The sequence below is a fragment of the Rhea americana genome, unplaced genomic scaffold, assembly GCF_003343005.1.
Source record: "Rhea americana isolate MKP2758 unplaced genomic scaffold, rheAme1 scaffold_77, whole genome shotgun sequence".
NCBI lineage: Eukaryota > Metazoa > Chordata > Aves > Rheiformes > Rheidae > Rhea > Rhea americana.
Window position 1 is genome coordinate 3,789,534 of NW_028186945.1, and position 16,251 is coordinate 3,805,784.

General features: G+C 43.5%; 1 protein-coding gene across 1 annotated transcript in view; it reads right to left on the bottom strand.

The window, feature by feature from the left end:
- Window positions 1-565: 565 nt before the first annotated feature.
- The window catches only part of CMYA5 (cardiomyopathy associated 5), a 45,779-nt gene continuing 30,093 nt past the window's right edge, over window positions 566-16,251 (bottom strand). Inside the window, exons 8-14 of the mRNA XM_085322416.1 lie at window positions 15,634-15,783; window positions 14,522-14,668; window positions 11,300-11,444; window positions 3,741-3,874; window positions 2,841-2,940; window positions 1,612-1,788; window positions 566-1,200 (exon numbers count right to left, since the gene is read on the bottom strand). Coding sequence (XP_085178542.1) covers window positions 948-1,200; window positions 1,612-1,788; window positions 2,841-2,940; window positions 3,741-3,874; window positions 11,300-11,444; window positions 14,522-14,668; window positions 15,634-15,783 — 1,106 coding nt within the window. The 3' untranslated portion in view covers window positions 566-947. The remainder of the gene's footprint in view (window positions 1,201-1,611; window positions 1,789-2,840; window positions 2,941-3,740; window positions 3,875-11,299; window positions 11,445-14,521; window positions 14,669-15,633; window positions 15,784-16,251) is intronic.

The following is a 16,251-nucleotide window of genomic DNA, read 5'->3' on the forward strand; positions in this document are numbered from 1 at the left end:
CTGATATTAGGAGCATCAAATCCTAATTCAAAGGTAAAAGAAGTGAGGGAAAGGGAGTTATCCACAAGAAGGCGAGAAGGCAGATGACAATTTGACTGTTCTCTTCAGTCCCCAGTGACAACTTTCATTTCATCATTGAAATACCTACCCAACAATTTGGAGATTAAAAACATAGGAGAAGACTTATAACACCACTGCCAGGTTTCCTTGTACATGTTCTTCATGAATACCTGTTTATTCACRATATTTCCTGGCACATACAGCCTGCGAGTCCAGTGTGAACAGGCTGGCAGGTAGTGTACACTCCAATTTTACATGACTGATATCAGGATTAGTCTAGGATTCACTCATTTTGCAAAAATACAGATTTCTAAGTTTCCAAGTTTTCTTGATTTGGGTATTTAAACAAAGGAGTTGGCAAACAATATGAGAAGATATATTCACCTGCAGAATGTTTCAACAGTAAAAATTTCTGGACATTTTTCAAACACATCTTGGATTCGGGCTCTGACTGTCCTGGCATATGATGAAGCGATGGCATTTTCTGACAAGAAGTAGTCATGTATTGCAGTGAGAGATGCATTTATTTCATACACAGGCTCATCATCAACTTAAAGACAGCTAGTACTGTCATTTCTTTTCTTAGGGAAAGTACATTTCCCCCCACTCCAAATTCTCAGACCTAACAAACCTTTTTTTTCTCCTCACAAGCATTTCTGTGTATATCATGAGGTGTGCGCTCCCTCCGAAGGAGGTGATTTTCTCTCCAGGCACAGGGTGATTATGTGGCTGGGCACTAATGGCAATTACTGACGCTGTGCGTGCGGGGGGCGGCTGTGCACGTAGTACTCATTAGTGAAAACTAGACRTCCCTCTCTGACACCCTCTTCCCTTCCCTGCCCCTAATACTGCAATCATCGGTGTCGCCAAGAGTGTGAAGCACTGGCTTAGCTGTGCTTCACAAACTCGGGCAGCTCCATCCCTGTGCRCAGGGTAAGTGCTCCAGCCTTCTCCAGAGCAAAGGCCGGGTGAGCAGCATCCGTAAAATTGTGCCTGACGGTGAACAACACCAGTCCCTTCTCTGCATTGAAGAATAACAGTCTGCCATTGCTATAATCCAACAGGATCCCGATCCTGGCTGGCTGTTCTGTCACCCAGATGTCGCTCATTACACTGGTGTGAAGAAATCTGTAAAGAAAACTGCAGGAAAATGGAAACCAAGTTACAGTGAGCATCCTCATTGTCATTTACCCCAAATAACTTTATCATTTAATTCCCACCAATTAACAGCTTGTTGCATATAGCAGTGTATCATGCGGCAATAGGGTTTTGCCCAGTGCAGCTGCTCCTACCTGAGCAAATGCGGCCTTACTTCAAAGTTCTTCTTTGAGATTGATGTGGAGGGTTTTTTTTTTTAAAGGTGCATTATAAGATTTATTGAATAAGTGCAGGGTGTCTAAAACTCTTCTATAGTTGGTTTTTTCTTGTTATTGAAATTYGCAAAAATGAAGCAGACAAGTCCTCTCTGCCGTCATGATCCTCTAAGTTCACCAGTTCTGTTCACATGAAGGACAAGTAACTTCCCAAGCAGCTAGACTGATTGAGCTTTACCTGCTTTGTGTAGGACAGCAGCGCATGCACCAAGAAGTATCATTCAGCCCCAGGACATCGCTCTGTGATGTAGCCTCATAGCAAATTCCAATCCTGTAGTTTCTGCAGGCAGAGACAACGGTTTCCCAGTAATGACGGCCCCGAGCAGGCAGCAGCTCACCCAGAACTGAAGGAAGTCTATTTGTGGAAAGGGATACAGTAATGTGAGTTGGATGGTAGACCAACAATATTGTGGTATTTCTTATAACCACATCATGAAGGAGCACCAAAAATTACTAATGAATTAAAATCTGCTCTTCTAATGACAGATTTTTATCAAAGATTTGAATGTTCTCCCTGAAAGTCAGGAATCTTCATATGAAACGGACTCATCTTGAGGACCAAAAACTATGAAACTTTATCCAAAAGTAGATGAAGTTAGCAAAAGCTGGAAAATGTGACTGGAGTCAAGTAAGATCTTAGGTTTACAGATTACATTTTACCAGGCTTGCTCAAGCGGGAAAGCGTAGCTGTTTTAATTAGACACAGTGGCTGTCATCTTATGYGGATTCAGCTGTAACATTAAAAAGGGGCGTAAACCAGTAATATCCTACTCCATTTTAAAAAGCCCTATGAATATGATACAGCTGTGTACAAGCTGATTTCTGTTTGTAGTCAGACTGACAGCAGTATGTCAAAAAGAAGAATCATGTTTGCAATGGACAGAGCTAGCCTGGTAAAATTAGTCTAATATATCCCAGCAGCACTTCCTGAATTCTCTGAAGCCACAAATGCTTTTGAAAATGTTACCAATAATGCTCTCAGCAAAAGAACAGAGGACTGAATACTTCTAGCCACTATCAATTCAAAAATAAACTCACAATTCTGGCCAGCTTGGGGCAGCAACAAGTGGCTTCAAGACTGAAGTGTTCTGAAGGATTAAATAGTGACTACGGACTGAGGCAAACCCAGCTGTCCCACTATGTACCTCCTCTCTGACTATTGCCTTTGACTTTTTTCTGGAAGTTCCTCAGTGCAACATCAACCTCCAGCATCTGTATCAGTGCTGCAGCTGGCACTATTGAGGGGATCAARGAGTGTCAAAGGAGAGGGTCTATCCCATAATTTCCAGGGTTCGCATGATTGAAACAATTTTTTCTAAAACCAAATGGTGAAAGCTAGACAAAGGTGAAAGCTAGGGACTCATGGCGAGCCAGTAGCATAGCTGTGCTTGGCATGCGCCTACTCACCCAGCGAATCGGGCTTTCTCGGGAAGGTGTATCACAGTGCCATCAGAGGAGATTTGCAAAGCGGGATGAGCTTTGTCATTCAGTACATGAAATCTAGTTCCTAGGTACAATTCACGACAAAGAAACAGTAGTTCTGAGACACTGGCAACGTTAACTTGAGATAAATCACAAAATGTTAAGTAACAATTACTACCATTTTTGTAGGACAGAGTGGTACTTGCTGGCAGGTAGGAGTGACAGAAAATTGGGTGAGAATGCAAAGCCTGTTCCAAGTTGTACGCATCTGAGATGGCAGTCTTCTGGCAACTGGGCCCAGGGATCATAACACGTTATGTTTTTCAGAAAACTAATTAGGTGATAAAGAAGTCTTTGGTATTAAAGAAGATGGAATCATTTTTAATCAATTGCTTTTTCAAAGTAGCAGATCTGAATTTTGAGGCTGATTTGGAACGATACATAATTTAACACTATCTATCTGGAAACCTTAAAGGTTAAATCAGTCATTACATTTTAAGATATGGTCTGCTTGGTTCCTCATCCCTGAACCCCTAAGTCTGTAAGTTTTTAATTGTTTTTTAAAATCATGGAGTCTTCTACTAGAATGAGTTCTGCCACACTCAAGCAAACTGAGATCCCTGAAGGCTATTTAACCATCTTCTATCTCTGACAGCATTCAACACCTTTGCTTCTGAGCTCACACCAGTTTTACACTCACATAAATTTACCAATTTCAAATGAAGCTGTCCCAGATTTAAGCAGAGTATGTCTAGTCCCTATTATCTCAATAAAGTGGTTACTCCTGTATCTGAAAGTTTACCTACAATTTCTGGAGAAAAATGCTCTCTCTGACTGCTTTGTCCCTCCATCCCATTGTTTTGATATCAGAAAATGGTGATCTACCTTTAGTTGAGATGAGAGCAGCTTCACTCTGTTCGCTTGTCCCAAATGCATTGACAGCCCTCAAGTAGAAGAAATAGTTCACATTGGGCTCTAGGGATACTTTCAGTTCAGGCCTCTTTATTCCAGCAAAAGATCTGAAAATGGAAAAGATTTTCATACATGAAAATGCATACAGAAATCCAAAATCAGGAAAGAATAATTTATGCAAACAGCTAAGCCACACTGCTGTCTACTGAAAGGCATCACAGGGAAACTCCAACTAGGAAAGGTGAGCAGTGCTTTTGCAAATAACCAGGTTATGTAGGAGCTATTCCATTTTACCTGCAGCATCCTTCTGGGTCTGAGAATTTTTCAGGCCGTTGTTCCTGCACTGCCTTGTCACTCAGTGCAGTCATTTGGTGCAATGCTCACTTTACGTTCATTTTGCAGTGTAAGTCATTACATAAAATGTAAGCAGCACAGAATCAAAATCTCATCCTCCACCTGCAAAATGTCTGCGGTACAAAATGAAMAAGCTTATGAAGAAAAAGAGCTCGTAGCTAATTCAGCTGCACAGGAGCGAGCCTGTGTGCCGTGCCGGTGCTGCTTGGGCGCTTGTTCCAAATCCACAGAAACGGATGCTCTCGTCTGAGGCGGCACAGAAGCCGCACGCTTCCTACTACGCACTACTCGCTCACAAACTGTTCATCGTCGCAGTCTTGGCTTCGCCTCCCTCGCTGCGCCAAGCTCTCCAACAGGCTGGGGTGGCAGGAGGCAGCAGCAGGGGAACTGCCTTTGCACAGTGCCCCGCTTTGACAAAACCTACCCCTTGCGATGCCTCAAACGCTCCGGCCCTCACATCCTCAGCCACTGATGCCTTCAAACGCTCCGGGAAAATGAGAGTCAGCACCCACTCAGTCTGCTTCACAGGCACTTTGAAATGCCAGTGGAAGTACTTCGGATGTCTACAAAGATGCTGACTTTTTAAAAATATATATATATTAAATATATAATATATATTTTGTGTGTGTATATATATATACACACACATATATATAAAAAATAGATACACATACGTGTACATATGTACTATTGTGAATAGGAGAGATTGGTTTAAATTCTTATGCATGGGATCCTGGCTGTCCTCATTTTTGCCTCATATAATAATGCCCAAGTTAAATGACAGACACTCATTGCACTGTCTATGAGTAGGTAAACACTGTTTACCCGTACAGAACAGACAACTTCCCCCCACAAATGCTCATAGGAATCTTCTGGGCAAGTATTTAATTCCTGAGCGCAATGCAGGTCTTCTGAGACAACCCCCTGCGCTCCAGGTTCACAGGAGATAACCTCCGCAGCACTGGGACGAGCCGAACGCAGGCGTCTGGCTCCAGCAGATTCACRAAAGGGAGAAACGCCGGATAAATCCGCGGCTGTGTCGGACACAGACGCAGAGCTGGGGCTGAGGCCCGGCCCAGCCTCCCTCCGCGGCCCGGCGCCGCGAGCGGGCAGGCGGGCTGCTCCCAGAAACGCCTTCTCGCCTGGCCGCTTCGCTGCGGCAGGCACGGGGAGACTCCTGAGGCAGAGCAGCCCCAGCGGCGCCCGGCCCCGGGCCTGGGCGCTGCGCGGGCGCGGAGCACGTCTCCAGAGAAGGAGAAAGGCCCGGGACGGAGCGGGGAGCGTGCTGGTCCCAGGAGGGTCTCCCGCCTGCAGGCAACGCCTCTGTGGGGAGCCAGATTGAACAACCCACCTTTTCGGCCGCTACTCCTGCCACCGCACAGGAGGCGAGGCAGGCAACCAGCTAAGATCATCGCTGTTCCTGTGCGGTGACTGTTCTTCCCTAGCTGTCCCACCAGAGAGCAGTGCAAACTGAAGAATAATCCGTGCTCCTCCATGAGGATTTTTCACATGCCTGCCTCTGCCAGCAGGTAAAGGTAAAATCCCACAGCCCTTCCTGTGCCAAATTCCTGTTAGCTCTGCCTAGAGCAGAGCGTTCAGGAGGAGAAGGCTGAGTGCTTCATCCTTCTCGTTAGTCTGCAACAGGTACTCTGTACTGACAGCTGTCATTAAAAGCGATTGAAAGCACTGAAAAAAAGCRCGAGGTGCTTCTGTAATCTTTTCAGCTCGAAGGAATTTCACGGCGTTTGTGTGGTGCTAGAACTGATGCGGTAAATAAGAGAAGTGGGCTAGTCCAAACTTGGCAGCGACTGCACTGCTCGTTTCTCTCCCGCAAACAACGAAAGCCCTGACGAAAAAGCACTTTGCGAGGCAGGCTGGCCGATTCCTACCAAGAGGTTTAGGGAAAGGAGGCAACCAGGCGAGACATCTTCAGACATGTAAGAGGAAAAAGGCTAGTAAGAGTAAGAGTAAGGGACATCAGAAAAAAGGAAAAATGAGAGCAGCAGAAAAATAAAAGACTGAAGCTGAGCAAGGAGGTAAATACAAAGGAAGTAAGAGAAAGGAAACTGAGGATGGAAGCAGAGATGTGGGAAAAGAGGAGAGCACTCAAGCTTTGAAGAAAATTATCCATATTTTCTAGATAAGTCTGGGCCACACTGTTGTTTAGTGGCACCGCTCTGAGATCTTTGGGTGAATCTGAAGCAGAGAACACTGGAAAGGAGTTTTGAGCAAATAGTTACAAGTGAGATAAAATAAAGATACATTAAGCTATACAGGCAAAATTACTTGTTTCAACAGGCAGSTTAATATATTTTAATCACATTAGTGTTCTCTACATAGAATCCTTTTCTGTGCCTTCTGGAAAATGCCACACGAGTCAGTATCCTCCCAAAGAACTTAGATCTTCTTTTSTCTTTCACTATTAACTATTTAACTGGTAACTATTTAATAAAACAAAAAAAAAAAATGCCTCTAAACCTAAGCTGACAGGTACATGTTGGTGTCTGAGTAGACCTGGGGCAGTCATATCCTGGAATTTGTTCCCAGAGCCTAGGGATTCAGAAAAGATTTTGGGTCCAGCCAGATCCAATAGGATCAGCCAAAATTCTGACCTGTGTCTCTTCCAAATCTGAAACTCTTCAAATTGGAATTTGGCTGCCAATTTAAACCTGAGATCAAGAGTATACCTCTATTCAGCTTTAAAAGCAACACAGTGAAATCTGGATTTTAAGTAGATCTAGTCAGTAAAACAGTGATCAGATTTTCCAATAACAYTCCCTACTTGGCGATCTATTTTAGGCAGCTTTAAGCTTCCTAGGAGTAAGAGCCCATCAATTTTAGCTACGATTAAGGCTTAAAAAACAGTCCTGCTGCTGCCAACTAATGAAACAGAAACAGAATATGCCAACAAGAAGGAATTTCATTTGCAACACTCGGTTACTCCGAGCCAGCTCCAAGCTCACAAAAGGCTGAGTGCAAAGAAGAAATAGGTCTTGCTACTGCCTCTCTCTGTGTCTAGAGAATACGCTGAGGGGGGAAAGTGAATACTGAGGGCTCCCCAGGCTCTCAGCAATCACTGTAGTTGGTCACGCTCCAGGTTACTGCTGCAATCAGTAATAAAAACTTAAGGATGAAGAGAAAGCATGAATAGAGCCTTATAGATTGCTTAAAGTAATATAGGACAAACATGTGAGAGGGGAAGGGAAGATGCATTTATAAATTCCTGACTGTGTTGGTGGAAAGCCTGTTTCATTTCCAAGTTCTTGCAACAAGCATTGCATCTAGATCTTCCCCAAGTTTGCCTAAAGCAGTTAACCATGTAATTTCCATCATAGAAGGAAGAGAAATCCAAYTGCAACATTTTTTTCACCTATTTTCTACTTAAAATACACCTGCCTACTTTACAGATAAATGGAAATGCAATAAATTTACTGTTAAAGCACAATGCATCCTGGCCCCTAGCCAGAATGTTAACATTTTCACACTATTCCCACAACATCTTGGCATCATTATTTGAAGTTTAGAGCATAAAGATTCAAGAAACATTTGGAGTTGAATGTTTCATGTATTTCCTCTTAATCCTTTACTTTTTGGAGAGCTCATAGAGGAATCTGTAAGTCTCAAAATCCCATTTCCAAAGTTCAGATACTTTTCTATTTAAACCAGAGCAGGAAGAAGTTGCCTGTTTCTTTACCTTTAAATTGCCAAGCAGTATTATATCAGCAATTGTCTGTAAGACTCACGATTTACCTGGTTTTAGGGAAATACGATGCTGTGTTTCGATGTATATTTYTCTCATCAGCATTCTCATCTAATTTCAAGAAAACAACACCTAGAGGATATTTTTTAACATTGGATGAACCCAGTGAGTGGTATATGTCGTAGTGTTTCAGAACACCCTCTGCATTGTAATTGTTATTTTCTCTCTCCAATATCCCACCGAAACTGCACCTCTAGACCTCTGCTGATACCACTGATGTGGAGTTGTGAGGGAAGTGAAAGCATGCAAGCATTGCAAGATACATGTATAAGCACGCAGAAGGGCTGGAAAAAGCTCTTGAAGCTAAAAATAGAGAACAAGCTGCTACAAGTTCTCTTCCAGCTGTGCTGCATCCTTCCTTTCCTCTCATCTGTTCCAGGTATGTAATTTTAGCTGTTATAGGGTTAGTGCATCAAAGCACCACCTACAGYGGCCCTCACTGCTATCCTAGATAGCAAACTCAGCAGAACAGGGAGGATGAGGAGTTCCTGTTCTCCTCACAGTGCTTCCTGAGCTGGAAGAACAGCCATATGGGCRAAGCAATGGGAGGGAGGTTTGCTCTCCTGTTTCAAGAGTTAGACCTGTTCCAGGGGTAGAAGRAAAATTTCAGTCACAAGCGGTGTTAGTCTTACACTGATGGGGAGGGTGACACTCAGTCGGAAGAACCCACAGTTCCACTTTTATGAATTCACCGCACACTGTTCTAATTTCTGCCTCCCTGAGTCTTACAGATGTCTCATGATGCAATACATGGTTTCCATCTGAGCAGCCCACACAGCTAATCCCTGGACTGCATTTCTCTCAGTTTTCCATCTTCCACCCCCAGTTCCATTGACTTCTCAACAGAAAGGCTGAACAGCAAGCACACAGCAGAGCTCTGGAAACTGAAAGAAACATTTCAAAGCCTCCCAGCCTGGAAAAAGAATCAACCTGTGAAGGAGCTTTAAAACCACAGCAACAGGCAAGGGATTCGCTGTATGCCAAAGCAATGTTCTTCAGGTGGCAAGCTGAAAGAAGGAGAAAATCCAGAAGGGAATCTAGAAAATCTAGAAAGGCTTTTAATAGATTTTTAAATGGTATCTGCACAGCAAATCTTCATGAGGATTTATTTACARAGATTCCTCAAATTCTCTCTGCAGGGAACCACTGCTCCAGGATATGCAAAAGGGTAGAGACACCTTACCCCCACCAGGGGCTCCTCACACATGCCCAGCTGCTCYGGGGAGGGACGGGGAGGGAGAAGGGGGGGCACTTCTCTCTGCCTGCTCTCATGGCACTGTTCCCTTGCTGTTGGTAGGCTCTCAGCAYGATATGTGTGAAAGAAGCTGTGCAGTTTGGGCAGCATTGCTTTCTCCAGGCAAATTTCAGGAGGTAACTGACCATCTCTGCCCTTGATTTCCTTCCTCCATCTCTGCTCTCTGCTGTGGGCTCCATGTTTGGCTGGTCCCCAAGACCAGCTCAGGAAATCTTCTCCTAGTCTCTCTTCTGGGAGGACAGGCTTTCAAGGAAAATGTCTGGAAGAAATTATAGTGTTTCCAAGCCCAAGTGCTCCCACATGGTTATAAAGACACAGTTATAGTGATTCTAAGTTCTCTCGATATCAAAAAAAAAAAAAAAAAAAAAAAAGACATTCAGGCAGTTCTAGAAAGCAACATAGCCTAAGATCTCACTCACCATCTGGAGCTATTTGTCTCACTTTATCAACCACACAAGGAATCGATTTCTACTCTTAACTTGCACTTCAGGGGCCTTAGATGAGGGAAATATGAGCAGTATGCTCCATCTACCATACATCTTCCCCCCCCCCTTGGCTTTGTACAAAACTTTAAATACAAATCTTAAAAAAACCCTCTCTCTTCTCACCCTGTGCCGTAACAGAATGCATTAAAGGTTAATCTTAGACAGCTTGCTTTTGGAAAAGGGGAGAAGCATTGTTYTGAGGGAAAAATAAGTGGCAAAAGSTAATCCCYGACACTGAGAAAAGAGGTGAGAACCCTTCTACAAACACAGATTCAACTGAAGCAATTTGAGAAAATTCGTAATTTTGTCCTGTCTGAGTTTGTCACACTTGTCACAGTGGAAGGCCAGCTTCTGCCAACAGAAAGGCCAGGAAAGTCAAGCATGTCTCAGTACAGTTATAAACATTCTCGATTTTGCACRAGCTCCCATGGAAAAGAGAATGGGTCAGTTCTGACAGCTTGTTGCCACAGTTATCTCCACACAAGCAAACTGCCTAGCGTTAATGCCACYTCGCTCACAGATTACAGAAAGCAGCACATTTTCTGTTTCAGATTTGGAAAGAAGCAGCAATCTCAATTAACAGCAAAYAAACTTAAGTGCAAACACACAGCATGGGGTTTGGGAGCAGCTACATTGTCCCTGACTGACAGCAACTTTGGCAGTTTGACAGGGACCTGATGGCTTCATAAAATATGCACGAAAAAGAGCAGACCCTGACTGCCTTYAGAGAGCAGGAGAGCTGTGCAAGACCCCCCTCCTCTTGTTTGCATTATCACAGCACGTCAGTGCTGGGCAAAAAAAGCTCTCTCAATACTGCAGAAGTTCTTTATTTCAATTTCTCACCTACTTTTGTAAAGAGCAAGGCTAACACGATTGCACTGTCACAGATATCTACTAGAAGCTTGTGAACCCCTTAGTCTATCTTAACTAATTTTGACCGCAAGGGGTAGAGCTCTTCCCCAGCTATCAWGTTTCTGTGAAGTTCATGTGAACTGGCCCTGCAGAGGGAAAAAGACCTCTGTTARTGCCAGTGGGGTGGGAAGGAGAGGCAGAAGTCAGCTGGCCTGATGCTCCCACTGGGACTCGTATGCAGAGACACCTCCGCTCCCTGAGCTTCTCAGATCTCTTCAGCTCTACCTATGGTCATCAGAGGTTCCTTGGTCTTTTTTTCCACTTCCAAGGCTCGGCTGTGCCTGGGAGATGGCAGGTGAGTCTCCACTATTGCTATCATTACATCCCAAGCTTGCTGCCAAGAGGTAGAGAGCAAGCAGAGTACTGCCTCCTCCATCCTGTCCTGTCCCGTCTCACTGCTCGCTGCGAAGCTTGGCTGTCCCCGGCCCTGCGGRGAGCCATGGGGGCTGCAGAGAAGGGATTTCTCTCCTGGGTAGCRTGGCCCTGCCACTTTTGGTTGATCACAGACGATACAAAGCCTTGAGGGCTTTGGCCCCAAGCACAAGGCACTGTTAGTTACRCAGAATAAGAAGAAAGCATTTTAACGTCTCTCAGCCTAATCTCGTAGATTAGTATCTGGCCTCTACAGTCATCGGCGCACAGAAGCCGATTTCTTCTCTGCCTGGTTCAAGACAGAGTAATCTCTTACGCAACAACCCRCAATCCGGAGAGCACTCCTCAGCGCCCGCCTAATCTCCCCGGGCCGCCGGCCGCGCTCCGCACTGACCTGAGGCCCTCTCCTTCGGGCGCGTACTGTCGGCAGTACTCCAGGGTGAAGGACTCCGGCGCCTGCGAGCCGGCGCGCCAGCGGACGGTGGCCGTGTCCCAGCACACGGTGCAGTCCTCTGCCCTTATCGCGGGGGCGGCGGGCGCTGCGGACGCAAGGACACRTTAGCGGCGCTGCGAGGAGCGGGCCGGCGGCCGGCCGGGGACGCTCGCTCCCACGAGAGCAGCAGACGAAGCCGGCATCGAAGGGCGTCCGGCCTCACAGCTCGCRGTAGTTATTTCTGCCTGCCCAACAACTGTCCACTGCTTATTTGTGGTTCAGTATTATTTTCCCTGGTGGTTCGATGGCAGAGGGCAACGTTGGGGAAAATCACTGCATGTACTTGGGCAATTCTGCCCAAACTTAGAATATTCCATGCAGACTTTCCGGTCCCTCCTCAAGCACATTTTGCCGATTTCTGCCCTGCTTCAAGGAGCAGAGCAGAGGCAGGACTGGGGCAGATCCCCAGATTCGCTCCCTCCTGTCCTCAGCAGTCCCCACGTGAGCTGCAGCAGGAGCAAACRGGCTGCTGCAGAACCGCAGGTGAAACGACTTGTCTGCTTAATTAGGTCCCGCATATTTCTGCAAAGCAGCAACTAAAACTTGGACCTATAATTTTTCCTTTTTAAAGCCTCCATTTAGGAATTACAGGCCCAACTACAAAGAYAGAAAATGAATGTAAAACTGCACACTGAATGCAAGTAATCAAAAGCTATTGTGTGAAATAGTACATCAGACACTGTAGCCTGAAAATGGATTCGTTATATTCATATGCTTTATCTCTTTCCAGGGAAGAGCAACATATACGAACCTCTTATAAGCTGTTGTTGACAMTTCTATAGACAGCCTTAACATCAGTCCTTAAAATAAATGTGATGGATTAAAATAAAATGCCGTAAGAAGTTATTTTGTTTTTAAAGAAAACAGGTTTCAAATAGGATGCCTAAAATAAAARCAGAAATTAGACTAGATAATCTTAATCAACCTTCAAATTACATTGTGTTTTGTGGCACACATGATTTGTTATTATTAGAAAACACCAACAAGTTCATATGCAGTTTCCTGATTTAGTGAAAATCAAGAGGTTAGCAGYTGAGGTTAAACTATACTTCATAGTCTACTACAAAAACAGCCAACCTAGATATTCACYAGAACAAAAAACCCACAGGACAGATTTTCCTCTGGTAATAAATCTGCATAGCTCCCTTGGCAATTGTCCTTTAACTCTTTTTTGATGTATTTGATTATTGTCCGTTTTTAAATATATCTGTGTATCTCTTTCTAGAGAATGAAAAATTAGTACCTAAATCCACTAATACCTGCACTCAGAAACTGATACACTTGCACCTAATTATGTATGTACAAACAACACATCACATTTGGATATTCCAGCAAGAGTCTAAGTCCTTAAGTTTTTTTATTTATTTGAAATTATCTGTCTAAAGAGTAGATGAAGTTGAGGTGAGAGTRGCTGCAGTGAGTTTGGAGAGGTGACTGACATGACCTCCAAGTGCCACTGCCGCGGGGGGAGCACCACATCCACTCAGTGGCATTCCTATGGGGAAATACTATGGGRTGAGTTTTTCTCAACATCAGGAAAAGATCCAGCTTCARCCCACCAATAATGTATGTATATATRCCCATAACTGCATATATCAGCAAAGTATTTTCTTATATGTGCTACCTTTTCAGTGAATTACTGAAAATAAAATCTCTAAATACTTTCTTCTGAGTTCTTAAATAWTAGTAATTTGGTTAGTTGAAGAATCACAGTATTCTAGCTTAATATCAAAGTAGTTGGGCTCTATAGTAGCACACTGAAGAACTGGTTTGGGTCACCACTGCTCATCTTTCCACCTTTGACATCAAGGGGACGAAACAGTTTTGTCAGTGCTTCAGTAATGTTCCCACAAATCCAACTGTTAGCTTGACAGAGGATGTTTAATGAGGTAATTTGCACTAGCTTGTTTATTTTCCAAAAGAAAGAGGCCAAAACAATCCCAAAACTCTGAGAAATTAACCTCTTTAGAAGGCTTGAGTTTCGAGGAGAATGGTGAATCTGATCCCAAAAGGCAAATACAGTTCTTAAAAATAATGGTTTGAGAGAGGTGAGAACCCTTTTAAAATTATTATTTCTATGTTAGAAATAACTCATTAATTATTTGACCATTTAAGAGGATTTCTATGTCKCTCTACATTTTTGATAAATAGTAAAATTTAAATTTCTGCTTTGAACTCTTTGGAAAATCATCTTTGCTAAAAATATGAACTATAAATTGAGTATCAAAGAGAATTATCCAAAAATCTGATGTCCAGTAGATTAAGCAAAAGACTTGAAGCTATGGCTGCTGCCAAGTGATTTCAACAGTACACTGTTGTACAGTGCTGTACAGAGTTACTTCAGCATTAAATTGTTAAATATCTTTGTCCATATTTTGTAAATTCATGAACTTAATGATTGTTTTTACCCTGCAGCACTAAAAAAATCATCTGGCAAGAGGCCTCACTGTCTAGAGCACAGGATGCTTTACCCTATTCATAATTCAAGAAGCAACAGTTTTGTCAATACAAATTATTTAAGAAATTAAATCTCAGAAAACTTAATCAGTCAAGTGAAGCTCATAAGCAATGCTCATCAAAATACTCWTCATAATTTATACCACTTAAACAACAGCGGAGCCTCTCAGCCACACCTGAGATTTGTGCCCCACTGAGCTCAAAGCTGCATGCAACCACTATAAAGCAGGCCTCCTCCTGCTTTTTTTTATCATTTAAATCAATGCAACATAGATGTATTCGGAAGGATGGCAGAGAGGCAAAAAAAATGCAATGATTTCCCTTATTTTCCAAAGGCAAGGCGGCAGCATGGAGCAGTCAGGTAGCTTTCCTGGAGCTGCCCTGCAGCATTGCAGCAYGTAGGGGAAATTCATAATCTGCCCGTCCAATGCCCTCGGCACAAGGCACAAGATTTAAAACATCTTCGTATCTGAATACTTTCAACTTTCCTCCTAGGAACAATCATGCTGCTATCTTTTCACAAAAAGGCAAACATTATTATGAATTGCCTATGATCTGCTAGATGGACTAAACTAAACAGTTTCTTCTGTTTTAGTAACAGTATGACCTAGAATTTGTTTAAGAATCTGAAACCTGTAATAACCAAATGCCAGAATGTATACATACCTGTTTTAAAAATGGCTTTTTCAGTGGGCAAGCTACATCCTGTGCTGTTCACAGCCATGACCCACACACTGTAACAGTGATCTGGCTCCAGATCCTCCAAAATGCAGTGGCTCTCCTTCACCGTCACTCTGTATTCTTCCACTAAAGCTAGGAGAAACACACACACACACACAGAGGCCATGATACTCATGCACTTCTTTTGCAGGGCCTCTGATTTCTCTTGCCAACTAATATATTAAAAAAGAGTCAGCTGAAAATCCAGATGGTTTTACTAGCCAAGATCTCAATGTTTTACTCAAAATCCGTTTGGACAGAAAGTTTTTGACCTGCCCTTGAGTTCAGTGCCCATTGAACGCAAGAGGAAAGTAGTCTAAAACATGACAGGCTGCAAATTTGAGATGCGCAATCAAGAGTTGTCARCTTTGTTTTTAGCTCTCTAGAGCATAATTTCTCATGATTTATGTCTGACAAATCCTTCAGTGCGCAAACAGACACATACACCTATTTAAGCAGAACCCAGGTGCTTTAAGTGATTTTATGATTAGCCTAAGCTTTTAAATGAACAAGCATTTCAATCCTCTTTTCTCAATTTCCATATTTAAGAATTAAAATATCTTAATGTCATTTTGAAAAAATCTGTGCCCACATGTGGAAATACTGCRTTTCTGATTATCTTTTCTTGTCCTAGTTTATTAGGACACATTTCCAAAGTACGTGCAGGGCTCTAAATTTCTACTTAGGCCCTTCCTTCTGGGARCTCTGTCTCTGGTTCCCGTCGGTATCAACAGTGCGATAGGAACACATCCACTCTGACAGCTGGGCTACTTCCATAAAAGTGCCTAGACAGATGTTGCTGGTTCTCTGCAAGCAACTGCCCTGCACTTTATGGACCAAAATAATTACCTCGCATTTTGGAGAAGCAGGGGGAGGAGAAGGAGTGGCATCCAGCTTGTGCTCTCCTCCTCAGTTGCCTGTCCTTAGTCCTATGCAGAATTTCTTCACAGCCCCTCCTATCACTGAGCCGTATGCACACACACACACACACACACACACACCCCTCCCCGTACAAGGGCTACTGCAATGACAAAGGTGAGAGGCAGGTCGTTACACACCACTTTGGTCTTTGTTAGCTTGAGGCTCCTCCATACAATAGACCTGGAAGCAGTCGATGGCATCCCCTTCATTCACAGTCCAGTAGACCGCGATGGAGGTACTTGTAGCTGAGTTTGGTTCCTGTGCTATCAGTGTTGGTGTCTGCGGGACTGAAACAAAGATCTTTAGCTGTTATTCACACTTTAGTATTTTGAGCCAAATTAACTACATGTTAATCGTGAGACAACCAGATCCCTTATTTCTACTCAACTACCAATATTTGAGATGACAATTTAAGTGAACAAATACAGCAAATATTTGGAATAGGGACAGCATTAGTGCAGTGTTAGAACAATATGTTCATCTAAAATAGGGAAGAAAAAACTTAATTATTCAGCATGAGATTCTGGTTGTCCATTTCTCTCATASCCTGGACAAAATAAGATCCAGTACTGAGATCACCGGATAAAATAATCCTGAAATATGATACTTAGCCAAGCATGCAGGCTGGATGTTATGGAGTGAAGGTAGATGAAGACAAAGGTGGAGCCCAGGAGCGATCTGAAGGGAAAGAAGCTTGCTCCTGCATGAGAAAGGCAGTGAAATGCCTATGCTTTGTCTGGGGCAGGGTGGCCCTG